Source organism: Mobula birostris, chromosome 13, assembly GCF_030028105.1.
Source record: "Mobula birostris isolate sMobBir1 chromosome 13, sMobBir1.hap1, whole genome shotgun sequence".
NCBI classification, from domain to species: Eukaryota; Metazoa; Chordata; class Chondrichthyes; order Myliobatiformes; family Myliobatidae; genus Mobula; species Mobula birostris.
The window spans coordinates 23,032,620-23,049,862 of NC_092382.1; the positions used below are offsets into that span (position 1 = coordinate 23,032,620).

General features: G+C 47.3%; 1 protein-coding gene across 3 annotated transcripts in view; it reads left to right on the forward strand.

The window, feature by feature from the left end:
• LOC140208569 (NACHT, LRR and PYD domains-containing protein 3-like) overlaps window positions 1-9,465 on the forward strand; it is a 42,925-nt gene extending 33,460 nt beyond the window's left edge. For 2 of the 3 annotated variants that reach the window (XM_072277325.1, XM_072277324.1), the window contains 8 exons: window positions 12-183; window positions 281-346; window positions 4,510-6,265; window positions 7,462-7,548; window positions 7,701-7,871; window positions 8,027-8,197; window positions 8,353-8,520; window positions 8,685-9,465. In XM_072277325.1, coding sequence (XP_072133426.1) covers window positions 78-183; window positions 281-346; window positions 4,510-6,265; window positions 7,462-7,548; window positions 7,701-7,871; window positions 8,027-8,197; window positions 8,353-8,520; window positions 8,685-8,772 — 2,613 coding nt within the window. In that variant the 5' untranslated portion in view covers window positions 12-77 and the 3' untranslated portion in view covers window positions 8,773-9,465. Of the gene's footprint in view, window positions 1-11; window positions 184-280; window positions 347-398; window positions 2,008-3,822; window positions 6,266-7,461; window positions 7,549-7,700; window positions 7,872-8,026; window positions 8,198-8,352; window positions 8,521-8,684 lie in introns of those variants that run through there. The other variant, XM_072277326.1, reaches the window with a different exon arrangement.
• Window positions 9,466-17,243: the final 7,778 nt, after the last annotated feature.

Genomic DNA, 17,243 nt, shown 5'->3' on the forward strand with positions numbered 1-17,243 from the left:
GTTCATTACAGAGCGTGACTGAGCTGGCGGAGAAGGGAAACCGAGCGGGCGCTTCCAAACTCCTCCTGGATCTGGTGATGGAGAAGGGCTCCGGGGCCCGGAGGGTGATGTGGGAATCCTTTGTGAAACTACACCACCATTTACCGAAGCTGAGCAGAATATTGAATGAAATACGGGAACGTGGTACGGTGAACAATACACTGTGTGTCACAGATGTAAATGCTGATGAATTTACAGTATTACACAGAACAGACTTCATGCAGGTTAATCTGTTGAACAGGTGACAGCCAGTTCGCCTACATGGACACTGAGCGGGGTGTATCTGAAGTGCCGGCGCATCTGAAGGGTAAGAGATGGAACGGAAATCTCAAAGTCTTTATTTCACTCTGACAGTCTGAATACCTGTATTTAGAGGCCGGTTTAGAGACTGCCAGAGTCGGGAAGACAGGTTTTTGTTGCTGTGGCTGAAGGACAGAAAGCGATTTTCATTTGTCACAACACCCGACACCTTCCGGGTCTCAGGCTGTGCACCCAGAGGCCTCTACGAGTTTGATAAACAGACATTCCAGTCAGTCAGAGATGAAACCACGGCGTTCCCCTTTCTGTAGGGCCGAGTATCCTGGGATCTGACAAAACTGAAGGCAAACCATTCCCATTGGAACATCCAACTTCAGCAAGGGAAATCCCATACCTCCGATCCAAAGCGGAGCCGAGAGTTGTTGTTATTCCTCCAAAGCCCACAAGACATAGCAGCAGAATTAGGCCATTCAGCCCATCAGTCTGCTCCGCCATTGCATCATGGCTAATCCCAGATCCCAGTCAGCCCCATACACCTGCCCTCTCGCCATATCCTTTGATGCCCTGACCGATCAGGAACTTCTGCCTTAAATATACCCATGGACTCGGCCTCCACTGCAGTCTGTGACAGAGCATTCCACAGATTCAGTACTCTCTAGCTAAAACGAAATCCTCCTTACCTGTTTTAAAGCATCGCCCCTCAATTTTGAGGCTGTGCCCTCTAGTTCTGGACATCCACCCTGTCTGGTCCTTTCAACATTTGGTAGGTTTCAAACACATTCTCTCGTATTCCTCAAAATTCCAGTGAGTATAGGCCCAAAGTTGCCAAAACACACCTCATATGTTAACCCCTTCATTCCCAGAATCATCCTCTTGAATCTCCTCTGGACCCTCTCTAATGACAACACATCTTTTCAGAGGTATGAGGCACAAAACTGTTGACAATACTCCAACTGCGGCCTGAATACCGTCTTGTAAAGGCTCAGCATTTATATTAGATGCATCATCGAACATTTACAACACTCTATTCCATCTGCCACTTTTTGCCCATTCTTCCAATTTGTCTCAGTCCTGTTGCAATCGCACTACCTACCCCTGCACCTATCTCTGTATCATCCTCAAACTTTCATTCCATCGTCTACATCATTGACAAACAATCTGAAAGCCAGTGGTCCCAATACTGATCCCTGCGGAACAGCACCAGTCACTGGCAGCCGACCAGAAAAGGCCCCTTTTATTCCCACTCGCTGCCTGTCAGTAATTCCGCGACACATGCCAGTATCTTTCCTGTGACACCATAGATTTTTATCTGGTTAAGCAGACTCATGTGCAGCACCCTATCAAATGCCTTCTGAAATTCCAAGTAAATGCCATCCACTGACTCCTTTGTCCACCCTGCTTCTGACTTCCTCGATGAATTCTAACAAAACCCACGCTAACTTACTTTGTCATTAGTCTCCAAGTACCTTGAAATCTCAACCTTAATAGGAGACTCCAACTCTTTCCCAATCACTGAGGTTTGGCTAACTGGCCTATAATTTTCTTTCTTTTGCCCTCTTCCCTTCTTAAAGAGTAGAGGTACAATTGCAATCTTCCAGTCCTCCAGGACCATGCCCGAATCAAGTGATTCTTCAAAGTTCATGACCAATGCATCCGTCAACTCTTCAGCATCCTCTCTCATGACTGTGGGATGTAGTCCATCTGGCACAGGTGACTTTGCACCTTAAAAGCTTTCAGTATGCGAGAACTTTTTAATTTGTAATAGAATGGCACTCACTCCTACTGCCTGTCACTCGCAGACCACTTCACGCTGCTAGCGTCTTGCACAGTGAAGATATATGTAAAGTACACATTAAGTTATTCTGCCATTTGTTTGTCCACCATTACTATGTCACCAACATCATTTTCCAGTGTTCCAGTATCAACTCTCACTTCCTTCTTGCTGTTTATATAACTGAAAAAAAGTGTTTAGTGTTTATTATCCTGCTTTATATTATTGGCTTTTCTGCCCTCATATTTCATCTTTCCCCTTCTTATAGCTTTTTTAGTTGCCTTTTGTTGGATTTTAAAAGTTTTCTATTCATCCAACTTTCCCTCATGTTTGTTGTCTTGTATGCCCTTTCCTTGGCTTTTATGTAGTCTTTAAATTCCTTTGTCAACTATGGTGGCCTATACGTGCCACTTGAGAACCTCTGCCTCCGTAGCCCATATCTATCCTGCAACTTGTGACCTGTTCCTGGAAGCTTCAGCCATCTCAGCTCTGCCGTCATCTCCACTGGTATCCTTCTCCAATCTACCTGGGTAAGTTTCTCTCTCGTGCCTCTGTAATTCCCTTTATTCCATTGCGATACTGATACTGTAAGTTATGCTTCTCCCTCTCAAACTGCAGAATCAATTCATTCAAATGATGATCACTACCTCTTAAGGGTTCTTTTACATTAAGCTCCCTCATAGGATCAGGGTTATTGCACAACACCCAATCAAAGATAGCCCTTCCCTGAGTATTCCTAAGCACAAACTGCTCTAAAACGCTAACTCATCGGTATTCAGTAAAATCCCTCTCTTGCGATCCAACTCCTGAAGTTTGTTTGATTTTCTTATTCCGCGTGCATATTGAAGTCCCCCATTACAATTGCGTCATCACATTTATTACATGCCTTTTCCAGCTCCCTTTGCAATCTCAACCCCACACCTTCGCTACTATTTGCAGGGCAATAAAGGATTCCCATAAATCTTTTTTTTTTAACCGTTGCGGATTCTTATGTCCACCCACAAAGATTCAACATTCTCTGACCCTATGCCATCACTTTTCTAAAGATGTGATTCTATCTCGAACCAACACAGCTACAATACCACCGCCTATGCCTTCCTGCCTGTCCTTTCGACAAGACGTACATCCTGTACCGTTAAGCTCCCAACTGTGGTCTCCTTTCAGCCACGACTCAGTGATGCCCACAGCATCACGCTAACCAATCTCTAATTGTGCCAAGCGTTCGTCCACCTTACTCCGAACGCTGCGCGCATTTAAATACAATGCGTTCAGTCCTGCATCTGCGCCCTTTTGAATTTTGTCTATGTGGTACAATTTAACACTTTGCTCTGTCTGTATCTGAACCCAGTCATTGGCTTGTCCTTCCTTACATTCATGTTACACCCATCGTCTACTTGTAAACCTGCTGGTTCATCCACACAGCTCTATCGTCCGAGTTCCAATCCCCCTGACATTTTAGCTTAAAACACTCCCAACAGCTCCAGTAAATCTGCCCGTAAGAATATTGGTCCCTATCGGATTCACGTGCAACGCGTCCCTTTTGTACAGGTCTTACCTGCCCCAGAAGTGGTCCCAATTATCCAGAAATCTGAATCTCTGCCCCCTGCTCCAAAACCTCAACCACAATTTCTCTGCCACCTCATTCTATTGCTATTGCCACTGTCGGGTGGCACAGGCAGCTGTCCTGAGATTACTACTTTTGAGGTCCTGCTTCTCAGCTTTTTTTTTCTAGCTCCATATGTTCTGTTTTCCAGACCTCCTCCCTTTTCTCTTCCTATGTCGTCGGTACGAACGTTTGCCCCGACCTCTGGCTGCTCAACATCCTTTCTCGGGATATTGTGGACGTGTCCAGAAACATTTCGGACAATGGCACCTGAGAGGCGAAGACCATCGGTGTTTCCTTTTTTTGTGTCCACAGAATCGCCTACCTATAGACTCCCTTATTACCGCTGCCATTCTCTTCAGCTTCCGGCTGTTCCGCGCATCACTGAGGAATTGCCTGAGTTCATGTACCAGCTCCTCGGAGATGAAGAGACTGTAGACTAGTGTGGGGCGTGTTACATCATGACTGGTTCAGCCTGGAAAGGGAAACAGAAATTATGTTACTTTTCTGTGGCTTAGTGCTGACAGTTTAATCCTAAAGGAGTGTCAAGAACATGGGGTCCGTTGTGAGAAAAGTAAATGTCAGTAGAGCAAGTAAATTGCCCCCCCACCCCCCACCAGTGTTACCCTCTGCAGTGCAGAGTGGAGCCTTAACAGCGAATCAGAATCAGATCAGAAATGTTTCTGGGCCATCGTTCATTTTCAGACACTCTGTCTCTGATCTCCGGATTTCACCCAAACAATGTCTTTAACAAGTTTTTTTTTTATTAAAGAATATATGTAGTACTCTCCATGTTCATCAGACCAGGCATTGATAACCTATTTCTATCTCTCCTAAGATGTTCGACAGAAACACAAGGAGACTCTGCGGGCACAAACTGAAACACTGAGAGTGAACACAATCCTGATGAGGGAGAAGGAGAAGGTTTTCCAGCTGGTTGATCGATACGCTGAGCTCACGGTCATTTCTACTGTTCGAGATCGGAGACTTGTGGAACATGAGCTGCTGGCAAGAGGCAGAGACCACGAGGAGTGGAGAGAAAAACATTTCCGCAGAGAGCTGGAAAAAATCCGGACTGACCAGTTGTTCCAGAGGAGTTTTGTTCAAAACTTTAAAAAATCTGTCTTTGGAAACAAAACAGGTATGTTCGCAGCAGTGGCCGGAGTCCCGGGAATCGGGAAAACAACAATGGTACAAAAGATTGTTTATGACTGGGCCACAGGGAAAATCTACCAACAATTCCAGTTTGTCTTCAGTTTCAAATTCCGGGATTTAAACTCCATTAACTGTAAGATAAACCTGAGAGAACTGATTCTGGATCAGTATCCATACTTTGGGAATTTACTGAGAGAGGTCTGGAAGAACCCAGAGGGATTGCTGTTTATATTCGATGGTTTGGATGAATTCAAACACAGAATCGATTTTGCTGACAGTCGCAGAGATACAGAACCCAAACACCACTGCCCAGATCCTGAGTGGTGGTGTGAAGTGTCTGACATTGTGTGCAGTTTAATCCAGGGCAAGCTGCTCCCAGGGTGTTCAGTGCTGGTGACCACACGTCCCACAGCGTTACATTTATTGGAAAAGGCGGATATCAATGTCCGGGCTGAAATCCTGGGATTTGTTGGTGAGGAACGGAAGGAATATTTCATCAGACATTTTGAAGATCAGACAGTGGCAGCAGCTGTTTTCAAACACGTGGAGGAGAACGAGATCCTGTACACCATGAGCTACAACCCCTCTTACTGCTGGATCCTTGCTCTGGCGCTCGGCCCCTTCTTCACACAAAGAGTCAGGGACCCGCAGCGAGTTCCCAAGACCATCACCCAACTATATTGCTACTATATTTACAACATCCTGAAAAACCACGGCCGTGAGATTGAGAACCCCCGTGATGTGTTACTCAGGGTTGGTCAGATGGCCTTCAGAGGAGTGTCCCAGAGGAAGATTGTGTTTACAGATGGAGATTTGATCAAGAACAATCTGCAGCCTTCCCAGTTCCTGTCCGGGTTCCTGATGGAGCTTTTGGAGAGAGAGAATTCTGCCCGGAGCGTGGTGTACACATTCCCACACCTCACCATCCAAGAGTTTGTAGCTGCAGTCGCACAATTCCTGACTCTACATCCCGGGAATATCCTGAAATTCCTCACTGAAGCCCACAATACGACAGACGGTCGATTTGATATATTTCTCCGTTTTATTGCTGGTCTCTCCTCCCCAATGACAGCTAGGGGCCTGGAGGAGTTTCTGGGCCCATTTCCTCATCAAACAACCTGCCAGGTGATTGACTGGGTGAAGGAGGAGGTTACACGCCAGAGTGGAAACACATGGAGTGGAGTTGGTAGAAGGAGCCTCCTGAACACATTGCACTACCTGTTTGAGTCTCAGAATCGTGGACTGGCTCAGGCCGCACTGGGATCAGTGGAAACACTTTCATTCAGTGGAATGACACTGACTCCGATTGACTGCACGGTCCTGTCTCATGTCATCGTACCCTGTGATACAATAAAACACCTCAACCTGGGGAACTGCCACATTCAGTGTGAAGGAATCCAGCGGCTGGGACCCGGGCTGCACAAGTGCCAGGATTTGAGGTAACTCTGAACTGTGAAATTGTTCCATTGTGTTGTTTCAATGCAAAGTGTTTTGGGTTAAACTGCGATAAATTAGACTGTGAAGAATTGTGATAAATGCCAGGGAATCGTCAGTAATTCCCCAAGGACAGGAGGGTTCTGCGGTTCCTTGTGAAGGGATGTTGGAAACTTCATCAGATCAGTGAACAACGGCCATTGGTTTAATGGTAGTAAATCACAGGAATGGCTGTGTTTCTCCCTGCCTCTGACACATCCATTGACAATGTTCCTGATCACTGTTACTGACACCCAGACCAACATTGACAGCAAAAGGTGGGTCAGAGATTCACACCCCCTTCCCAGTGAGGGATAAGAGACCGTCAGCAGACTGTCCAGTGAGAATGAAAGAAATACCATTGTGAGATTGTCCTACCCTGCCCTTCCCCGTGTGTGACTATCACCATCAGCCCACCTGAATGACTTTGTTTACTCCCAGATACCCAGACTGCATGGGCACATCTCCTCTCCTAATTATGATCCTAGGTTCAGACCCATCCCTCCTGTACAATCTATTGCTGCATCCTCTCCTCTTGTAGGATCATCGTTTCCCCCTCGGGCCCTCCTGTGGGACCTCTCATCCACATTCCCCTTCCTTTCTTGGGGATCTCTTCCCCATACCCATTCCTCCTGCGGGCTCTCTCATCCCTATAACCCTTCCTTTCTTCGGTTTCTCTCTTCATCACCCTTCCGCCTTGTGGATCCCTGTTCCCCATCCCCTTTTCTCCTGTCCGATCTCTCTTCCCCTTCCCCCTTCCTCATGTGGGATCTCCCTCTCTCATCCCACTTCTTCCTGCAGGTTCGGTTTTCCTATCCCTTTCCCTCAGGTGGGACTTCCATTTACAAATCTTCCTCACTGTGGGACTTTCTCCCATCCTTCATCCCTGCCCCTCCCGACCCTCTCACATCAGTAACACTTTTCTAACCATCGGGGAATGAGACAGAATATGTGGAGTTTACAGGGTCACACCGACAGACTAAATTACTGACATTCGGTCAATACACTGGAGCTGGGCAATGAGGGACATTGACAGTGATGGGAACTCCGATCAGAGATTTACTGAAGGGTTTAGTCTTTCCTGAAATATCCGAGAGAGAGAAATTCCCTCAGACCCGCGGTTTGAATCACTTTGTTCATCAATTTGCCTGTTTGTGTTTAGACTTGGGAGGAATAAACTGGGAAATTCAGGAGTGAAACTGGTGTCTGCGGCTCTGAGGAACCCGGAGTGTAAAATACAGAAACTCCGGTAAGTACCAGACTGTGGGAGATTGTGTTTACAGTCACCGGGTATCTGACACTGAACATTAATGTGATCAGCAATTGTGTTATGATGAACACTGGGGATTTGTACCGTCTCCTGTCTCTGTGTCCTTCACCCTCACTCTCTCTCATCTCCAGGCTGTTCAAGGTCGGTCTCACAGATTCTGGTGCCGAGGATCTCGCCTCCGCTCTCAGTACAAACCCATCACTGACGGAGCTGGACCTGAGTGGTAATAAACTGGGAGATTCAGGAGTGAAACTGGTGTCTGCGGCTCTGAGGAACCCGGAGTGTAAAATACAGAAACTGGTGTAAGTACCAGACTGTGGGAGATTGTGTTTACAGTCACTGGGTGTCTGACACTGAATATTAATGTGATCAGTAATTGTGTTACTGATAAACACTGGGGATTTCTGCCGTCTCCTGTCTCTCTGTGTCCTTCACCCTCACTCTCTCTCATCTCCAGGCTGTTCAAGGTCGGTCTCACAGATTCTGGTGCCGAGGATCTCGCCTCCGCTCTCAGTACAAACCCATCACTGACGGAGCTGAACATGAGTGGTAATAAACTGGGAGATTCAGGAGTGAAATTGGTGTCTGCGGCTTTAAGGAACCCGGAGTGTAAAATACAGAAACTGGTGTAAGTACCAGACTGTGGGAGATTGTGTTTACAGTCACTGGGTGTCTGACACTGAACATTAATGTGATCAGTAATTGTGTTACTGATAAACACTGGGGATTTGTACCGTCTCCAGTCTCTCTGTGTCCTTCACCCTCACTCTCTCTCATCTCCAGGCTGTTCAACGTCGGTCTGACAGATTCTGGTGTCGAGGATCTCGTCTGCGCTCTCAGTACAAACCCATCACTGACAGTACTGGACCTGGGACCAAACTCACTCACAGATCGATCTGTCCCCGCTCTCCGCCACCTCATACTGACCGTCCCGAATCTGGAGCAAATCGAGTGAGTGTTTGTGTCAATGTTCAATGTGATAAAATATCAGCGGATCTGCGGGTTTTCTGGTGGTATTTGTCTGTGAATGTTGTTGAAACATTAACCCCAGTCCCCTGCGACTGACACTGTTGTGTAATCTGTTTATTTCAATTTTATTCTTCCATCTATTTCAGGCTGGTTAACAATCTGTTCAGTGAGACCGGGAGGAAGGAACTGAGATCTCTGCAGGAAACCAGACCCGGACTGACAGTGACCGTGTGAACATCTGAATGTGTGAAGATCCCCGCCCGCGGAATGGGATCATTTTAGCCGATTGTCCGCCCTCCCCTTTAACTTCCGCCCTCCCCTTACCTTTAATGTCCACTGCCAGGTTTAATTCCCAACAGTTCTAACGGAACTGGCTCCAGTCTCACGCTCTGTGACATCAGAAGCACTGCCGCAGTGATGTATTTCTGCCTGTTGTACAGCGGCACAGCTTCCGCCGGATGTGCTGGTTCAAGCCCACCTCCCTCCCCCCCAGCCACGTGAGACGCCGGAGAATTGCACAAATAGGAACAGCCCGGGGGACGGGGCGCAGTCTGGGACACCAGTGTCCCGAGGTGGAATTATCCCGGGAGAGAATCCTTTTGCTCCCTTTGCTGAGGACGGTGCATTCGGCAGTCTGGCCGATGTAATGATGTTAAATTGACAAATACCTCGGCAGTGACCCTGGATCTGCAGCGATCCCGGACACAGCCCTGAAGTGTGATTTTATAATCATCGGTTCCCCAATGCAGAGTGACAGTGAGAAACGGGACTGGTTATTCAACCGGTCACTCGTTGTCGCCGGTCAGTTAATTGTGTGTGACTGTGAGTGAGTCGGGAGCAGTTTATTTATCCCCGCACATCAGCAGCTCACACATTGTTTAATTTACATTTGTCATGATGAAATCAATAAACCGCTGTCACTTCCTGTCTTGGTGTCGGACTTGAGTTTTATTTGAGGTTTCTGCCCTGTGCACTGCAACAGTGTGTCGGAGCTCCTCACACTAACACAGTAGCATCTCAGCTCCAGGCAGAGGGAGGTCGGACTGGCAGAGTCTGGGTGGCAAGGATCGCATCTCCACCTAATCTCCATCCTGGCTAACTGATCCCCTCTTGCCACCCCGCAGACAGTTAAAATTGACGATAATATCAACGTTAATCTACAGAGGTCGCGAGTACGAGAGGGATAAGGGATGGATAACAACGTTAAACACGGAGTGAAGATCCCTCCACACTGTCCATCCCACACTCCCGGGGTCAGGCACGGAGTGAAGCTCTCTCCGAACTGTCCAATCTCACTCTCTGCGGTGGAGCAGTAGCCCAGGATGAAATTGAAGATGAGGATAATTTTGCAAAAACGAGACCACACCCCTTACCGTCCTCTCTCGCTGTCGCCACTCCTAACGGGACCCATCTCTTACCGTTCACTCACACAGACCTCGCTGTCAACCAAACGCCACCTTTTCCTATTCATTCCCACCATTCGCACTCGCAATAGACGCCACCCCTTCCCATTCACTCCCAATGGGACCCAGCCCTTCCCATTCACTCCCACCATCTGCCTCCCAATGGGACCCTTCCAGTTCATTTCCAGCCGGAATGGGGTCTTGAAAATCCTCGGGAACGCCTGAATTCTGTATTTGACTGAACTCGTCACGAGGTTTACGAAATTTGACGAGAACGCCTATGGGTTTATTTGTTACACGGAAAGTCCAGGGTCGTGTGAATGTTGGCGGCTTTGTAACACTGACGATGATTTATCTCTAGTCGGAGACAGTGGATACGATCAGACTGAAGGACCTTCGACACTCCTTCCTGAACATGGCATGGTCGGGGGGGGGGGGGGCTGTGAGAGAGGTTTATAGTTTTCTTGTCCCCACGCCGGGTGATTCATTGCTCCCGGTTCCCGGTGTCCACATAGCACACAGGAAGTTATACAGGACACGGTTCCCGGTCTCCATATCCCAAACTGGGAATTTTGCCAGACACGGTTCCCGATCTCTGTCTCCACACCGAGAGTTTTACCGCGCACGGTGTCGGGTCTCTGCACCGACACCGGGAATATTACCACACAAGTTTCCTGGTGTCTGTATCCTCTTCTCTCCACGACACTTGGAGTAATAGCGCACAGGATCCAAAGATGAGGATGTCGTTATGACTTTGTTCATAATAGTCCTTGCATTAAAATAGACACATTTAAAACCATCGGTCTGAGCGCGTCCCTTCTCTATCACCTGCCTACGCTCCTTCTCGCACTGTATACAATCTTACTCTACTTGTGAGCCAACCGCTTCTCCCTCTGTCTCTTCATTTCGGTTCCCACCCCCAGAAATTCTAGTTTAAGCTCTCCGGAATACCCTTAGCAAACCTCGCCGCTAGGATATTGGTCCCCTCTGGGATTCAAGTGCAACCCGTCCCTTTGTACAGGTCACTCCTGCCCCAGAAGAGGTCCCAATGATCCAGAAATCTGAATCCCTGCCCCCTGCCCCAATCCCTCAGCCACGCATTTATCCTCCACCTCATTCTATTCTAATACTCACCGTCGTGTGGCACGGACGGTAATCCCGAGAATTCTACCTTTGAGGTCCTACTTCTCAACTTCCTTCCTAACTCCCTGTAATCAGTGCTCAGGACCTCCTCCTTTTTCCTACCTATGTCATTGGTACCAATATGTACCACGGCCTCCGGCTGTTCACCTCCCCACTTCAGAGTATTGTGGACACAATCAGAAACATCCCGGACCCTGGCCCCTGGGAGGCAAACCACGATCCGAGTTTCTTTCCTGCGTCCACATAATTGCCGGTCTGACCCCCTAACTGTAGAGTCTCCTATCACTGTTGCCATCCTCTTCCTTTAAAGAGGAATAAGCTGGAACGGGGTCTTACACTGGCCATGCGTTCCTCTTGCTCTTAATGGTTCGAAACCCTGTTGCTCGTTTCAATTGTTTGTATGATTTTTATGTTTTCCTCTTGCACATTGAGCGTTTTCCTTTGATTGTTATCTTTGATCTTTATTTGTCTTTAATTGGGTTCTTTCGAGTTTCTTACTTTGTGACGACCTGTGAGCAAGCAAATCTCAAGGCTGTACAATGTATACATTCATTGAAATGAATTCAATTGAATTAACTTTATGTCTTAGATCCTTCACATACATAAGGAATAAAAATCTTTACGTTACATCGCCATCTAAATGTGCAATGTGCAATCACAATAAATGTACTTGAATCTTGTATCTTGAATCTTTCTCTAGATTTTGTTAGTGGTCCGCCCCATCACATTCCTTGGCCAATATTTTAGCTGTGTTCGATAGGTTTTCCATGGCAGACCGATTCATTACTCTCAACAATCTACCATCAGCACGAGAGGGTGCACAAAATCCGTATATGTGGTTTTCCACTGATATTGTTTCGAACAGAGGTCGCCCATTCACCTCCACGTTCTCCCAAGCTGTTTCCAAGTTGATTGGTGCGACCTTTCATCGGGGTCCCATACTCCGACTAATGGACAGACTATGAGAATGAACCATTCAGAGCGAACCATTGGCTGCCTCTTGTAATGACCATTTAATCTGAGCCGCGTTCTCCCATAATTTCCTTCACCTTCCGTCATTGGGTATGACTCCGTTCAAATGTCAAATTTGATTTTCACCCCACTCTGATCAGGAGGTCGTGGTTAATGTTCCGGCAGCAGAACAATTTGTTCAGAAGTGCAAATAAGACCTAAAACGTTCCAGAGTTTTCTGTTCCGCCCGGAAACAAGCCAGCGGCAACCGGAAGAGACGTCTGGGTCCCTCTTTCTATATGAGTCAGCGGGTCTGGCCTTCAAACTAAACATCCTCTACTCCAACTAGCATGGTGCAAAATAGCTACTCTCTTTATGGGTCCCATCAAAGTCTTCGGAAAATTAACCTGGTAACATGCAGGTTACAAATTCCTCGTTCTATGCGACTTCATCCCACCTTTCATTTATCCCCTTGGCCCAATTCCCACGCCCGACCAAGGATCGTAGACGGAGATTCCATAGACTGCTTGCTTCACGGACATTAAGGGGATATCTAACATAGTTGAGACTGGAAGGTTTACGGCCAGGAGGAACAATGTTGTGTTCATTCCAGGGATATTGTGGATCGTGGCGTTATTTCGGAATACCATCGTCAGACGATGCGCACTTCTATGGAGTATTCAGCCGGCTCTGCTTTCTTGCTGCTTTTTGTATCCCCTTCGTTTTATTAACTATCACTAAAATGCATTGTAACACTTCGGAGTTTTATGTGTTAGAGTTGGCTCTTCTCTAGTTTATATTAAAGTTGAATTGTCATCGGGTACTTCCCATTAATCCTCCTCGAGACCTTGCAGGTATCCAATTTAGTATCCTTGGACGAGTGTTTCTTATCAGAATGATAACTTGTAAGCTTTTCAGAAGTCGGGGATTTTAATTAGCTGGGCCGGATTCCTTGGTGACCTGGAGCGTATTTAAGGGAGCCGTGCTAACCTGCCCGGGCTCGGGAATCCTCATCTTTGTCCAGTGAAGTTAAAGCCGAGTTATTCCCAGTTATCCCGGACCTTGTATGTTCTACTGTTTGGTTTCGTCTCTCTTGTTATCAAAATGCTTAGTTTTGTTTAACCCTTCCGTATCTCCGTGTGATCCTGCAATTGAGTCCGAAGATTCAGCGTGACACAGAGGAGAAGGTGAGAAAGTAAGAAAGACCATAAAATAGAAAGAGAGGGATCGAACGAAGAACGGCATAAAGCTGGTCAGAGGGGAGTGGAAGTGAAATGGAATCTGTTTTAGCAGCTTCTTACCTTGTGTCCTCATGGACCGGGTATTCCAAATACCAACTCCACCGCTCTTTCCATGCCTCTTTTGGGACTCCATCCTCTATCCTACGTCCACCTCTTCAACTTTATATCCGGTGTCTCCTCCCGTCTTTCGTCCCTCAGTTTTCCTTCTATCTCCTTCCGTCTCCATCATGCTCCGACTTCCGGTTCCGGCTGTTACCCGGTGGAGCACTTCCGCTGGGCTGGGCGCTGTTCACGGGAGAGCTCGAACAATTAAAATATCTCACAAATCGCCCTAGGCCACGGCATTAAGACATACGGAATGGCAGAACTAACTCCAGGGTGTTTACTGTGGGATACGACAGTGTACTGAGAAGCACACTATTTCTGAAGAGTAGTGTAACCTGCGCCGAATAAAAAAGTCAGTCAAAACCCAATCAATGCCCGTCTAGAATTTGCTGTAATGCACAAGGTACATTTTTTATAACCTCATCCGATGACAACTGATTCGCAAATCATTCGTGTGTACATTGCACCCTGGAAATCAACTCCTGGATATCCGTTATTCCACAAGTAAATTTCCTGAACACTTCAATTCAACCCAGGTCTCTAATTCCCTCCCAATTATCCTCAGATGCCATAGGCATTGTGATTCTGGCGATATGCATCCTCCCTATGCTAATGCTGGGGATGTCCTGAGTGTGGCCGCAGGCGCCATCAGTCATTTGTAAACCACACAGTCCGATGTTGCTAGCGACTTTAACCAGGTGCCCGACCTGCTGAGTTCCTCCAGTGTGTTCTGAGTGCTGCTTTGACCCCAGCATCTGCAGATTATTTTGTGCTTACCAAGTTAAGGGCTTTCCTGCTTAAATTCTGTCAGCTTGTTGAAATTGCCACGAGAGGTGAAAACACATCAGCACTGACTTATACCAACAACCCTGGTGCCAGAAAAATCTGCCAACCGGCTTTACGTCGGATTTTCTGACTACTTGTCTGTTATACTAATTCCTGCCTACCGACTGCGGATTAAACGAGTTAAACCAGTTCAAAGGGAAATCAAGACCCTGCGCGAAGGAGCAACCTCGGCATTGTTGTAGTCTTGAATACAAGGACTGCGACGTGTTCTGGGAAGCAACTATCTATGAGCATCACACTAACATCAATGGATGTGTTAGATCTGTGACTGTATACGCAGGGCCGTGCATTGAGGACATCACGGTTATTAAGCACAAATATTTGAGGGCGAAACGGAAGCCATGGCTGACAGCAGAAGTCGGGCACAGCTGAGAAATTCCTACTACAACGGGTCCTTCCCACTTTTCCTGTCTCTGAACACGGTCCGCGGATATTCCCGTAGTCTCCGCACTCCATTCCGTCCAGGATGCTGTTTATCGCCTTCAGCTCGGACTTCAATACGATCTTCCCTCAGATGCTCGTGGGTAATCTGTCAATGTTGAGGCTTGACACATCTCTGAGCAACTGGATCCTTGACTTCTTGACATGAGAGCCACAGTCAGTCCGTGTAGGCAGATACATCTCCAGCACCATTACGCTGAGTACCGGCTCCCCCAGGACTGCGCGCTCAGCTCGCTGATGTTCACGTTGCTGGCGCATAACTGCATTGCAAGATCGAGTTCTATCCGAATCACCTAGCTCGCCATACTTGGCCACATCAACTACGACAACGACACGGCGTACAGGGAGGAGGGAGAGCGGCTGATGGACAGGAAGACTTGAGTCTCAAGGCGGACGTCCAAAGAGATGATTCTGGCCTTTAAGAAAATGCAGGCTGACCGCGTTGCACTGCACATACACGACTCGGCCGTGGAGAGAGTTCGGAGTATCGGGTTTCTGGGTGAACACGTACGGACGATCTCAACACCACGTCTTTGGTCACGAAAGCGCAGCAACGTCATTTCCCTCGGGGGTCTGAGACTATTGAGGCTCACCTTCCCCCATTCTTACCAATGTTCGTACGAGCACCATAACGTGTCTCTATACCAGCTGCATCACCATCTGGTACAGGCATTGCAAAGCATCTAACCGCAAGTCAGTACCAAGGATTGCCAAGAGAGCTGAGAGGAGAGCTGCGTATGCAAGGCCTGTAAATGATCCCTGTCGTCCGCCCTTTAAACTCGCACCACCAGGCAGGAGGTACCGCAGCATCAGTCCAAGGACTGTTACAATAGGAAACAGCTTCATTCCCCCAGCCTTAAGGAGATTGAACACTCTGTCACCATCGATTTATCATCACGCATGAAGCACCAGTAGCGCATACTATATTGTTTTTATAACTTGTGTTGCAAATGCACCTTACTATTTGTTAATTCTCTAGTGGTAACTTGATGTGTAATATGTGTGAATTACGTGCACTGTGCTGTGCGCTTTTGTCAGGAGGAAGGTTGTTTCTTTCGGTGGCATACACGTCTACCGCTGAATGACAATAAACTGAACTTGAATGTAAACTTTTCACATGTATAAACCTTTATATTGTGTCGAAAATTCACCCTTCAATTCACTGCATGGTAGCTGTTATTGTATACATGAATCATGCAAATCGCACGATCGGCGGTCAGCCTGTAACTCAACCCTAGTTCCTGTTAATTTATGTTGTCACCTTTCGAACATATCTGTTGGATTCCGGACGACAGCTCAACTTCCGCTATCTGATATTCTGCATATTATCCATTCACCACACCCCGTGGGCCGCCTCGATCAGATTCCAGCCGAGAACCTGTTATTCTTTCTGTAAGCTAGGCCACGCTGAAACTAATCACGGGTAGTTCGTTTCCATGCTGTTAATCGATACATGGCCTTCCCTGTCCGAACTCCACGGTGAAACTCATTCCCAATGATCTGACATTTCTGAGTCTGATATTCTGGGGATACATCCTGCTTGATCCCCGAGAATAGATTTCTTTTTAAAACGCAGACATGGATGTCTGTTATTCTATATATAATGCCCGTTCACAGTTTAATCCTCAACGGGTCTCCGCTTTACCCGTAGCCATATCCCTGTGCCAACTTGTACAGGATGAGTGTCCGGGTCATCAGGAATATCGTGCGCATGATGTGCAGGAGGTTCAGGAACAGGGAGATGGATGCCCGGAGGAAAGCAGCATTCAGAATAATGTGAGCCTATTCTGTTTGCTGTCAGTAAATAAAGGTGTTCCGCTGGGGTCGGCATTGAAATCAACGATTTGGATGAAAGAATGGATAGTTTGGTGACCAACTTTGCAGTTGATATGAAGGTAGGTTAGAGCAAAGCAGGTGTCTGCAGAAGTACTCGGAGGGATTTGGAGAACAGGCGATGAAGTGGCAGATGAAATACAAGTAGATGTCTGAGGGGAGATTTGACAGAGATATACCAAATGACAAACATGAAAAAAATTAGTCCTGACGAAGGGTCTCGGCCCGGAACGTTGACTGTACCTCTTCCTATAGGTGTTTCCTGGCCTGCTGTGTTCCATCGGCATTTTGTATATACCAAATGACAAGGCGAATGGAGAGTGTAAATGCAAGCAGGCTTTCTCCACTGATGTTGGGCGAGAATACAGCGAGAGATTAGAGGTGAAGGGCGAAATGTGAAATGTTTAAGGGAAACATGAGGGGAAACGTCTTCACCCAGAGGGTCGTCAGAGTGTAGACAGTGCTGCCAACGCAAACGCTAATTGAGATTTCGGTTTCAACCTTTAAGAGATGATTGGATATGTACACGGATGAGATGGAGATGGATGCCCACGGTCCAGGTGCAGGTCGATAGCAGTAGGCAGTTTAAATAATTCCTCACGGAACTGGCGGACTGGAGACCCTGTTTCTGTGCAGTGGTTCACTGTGGTTGTCTGACTGTATGTCTGTGTTAGAACCTTAGTGTCTCACAGCACCGGCCAGTCTAGAGGGTCGTTGATACTGTTCGAAGCCTCCGTCCTTG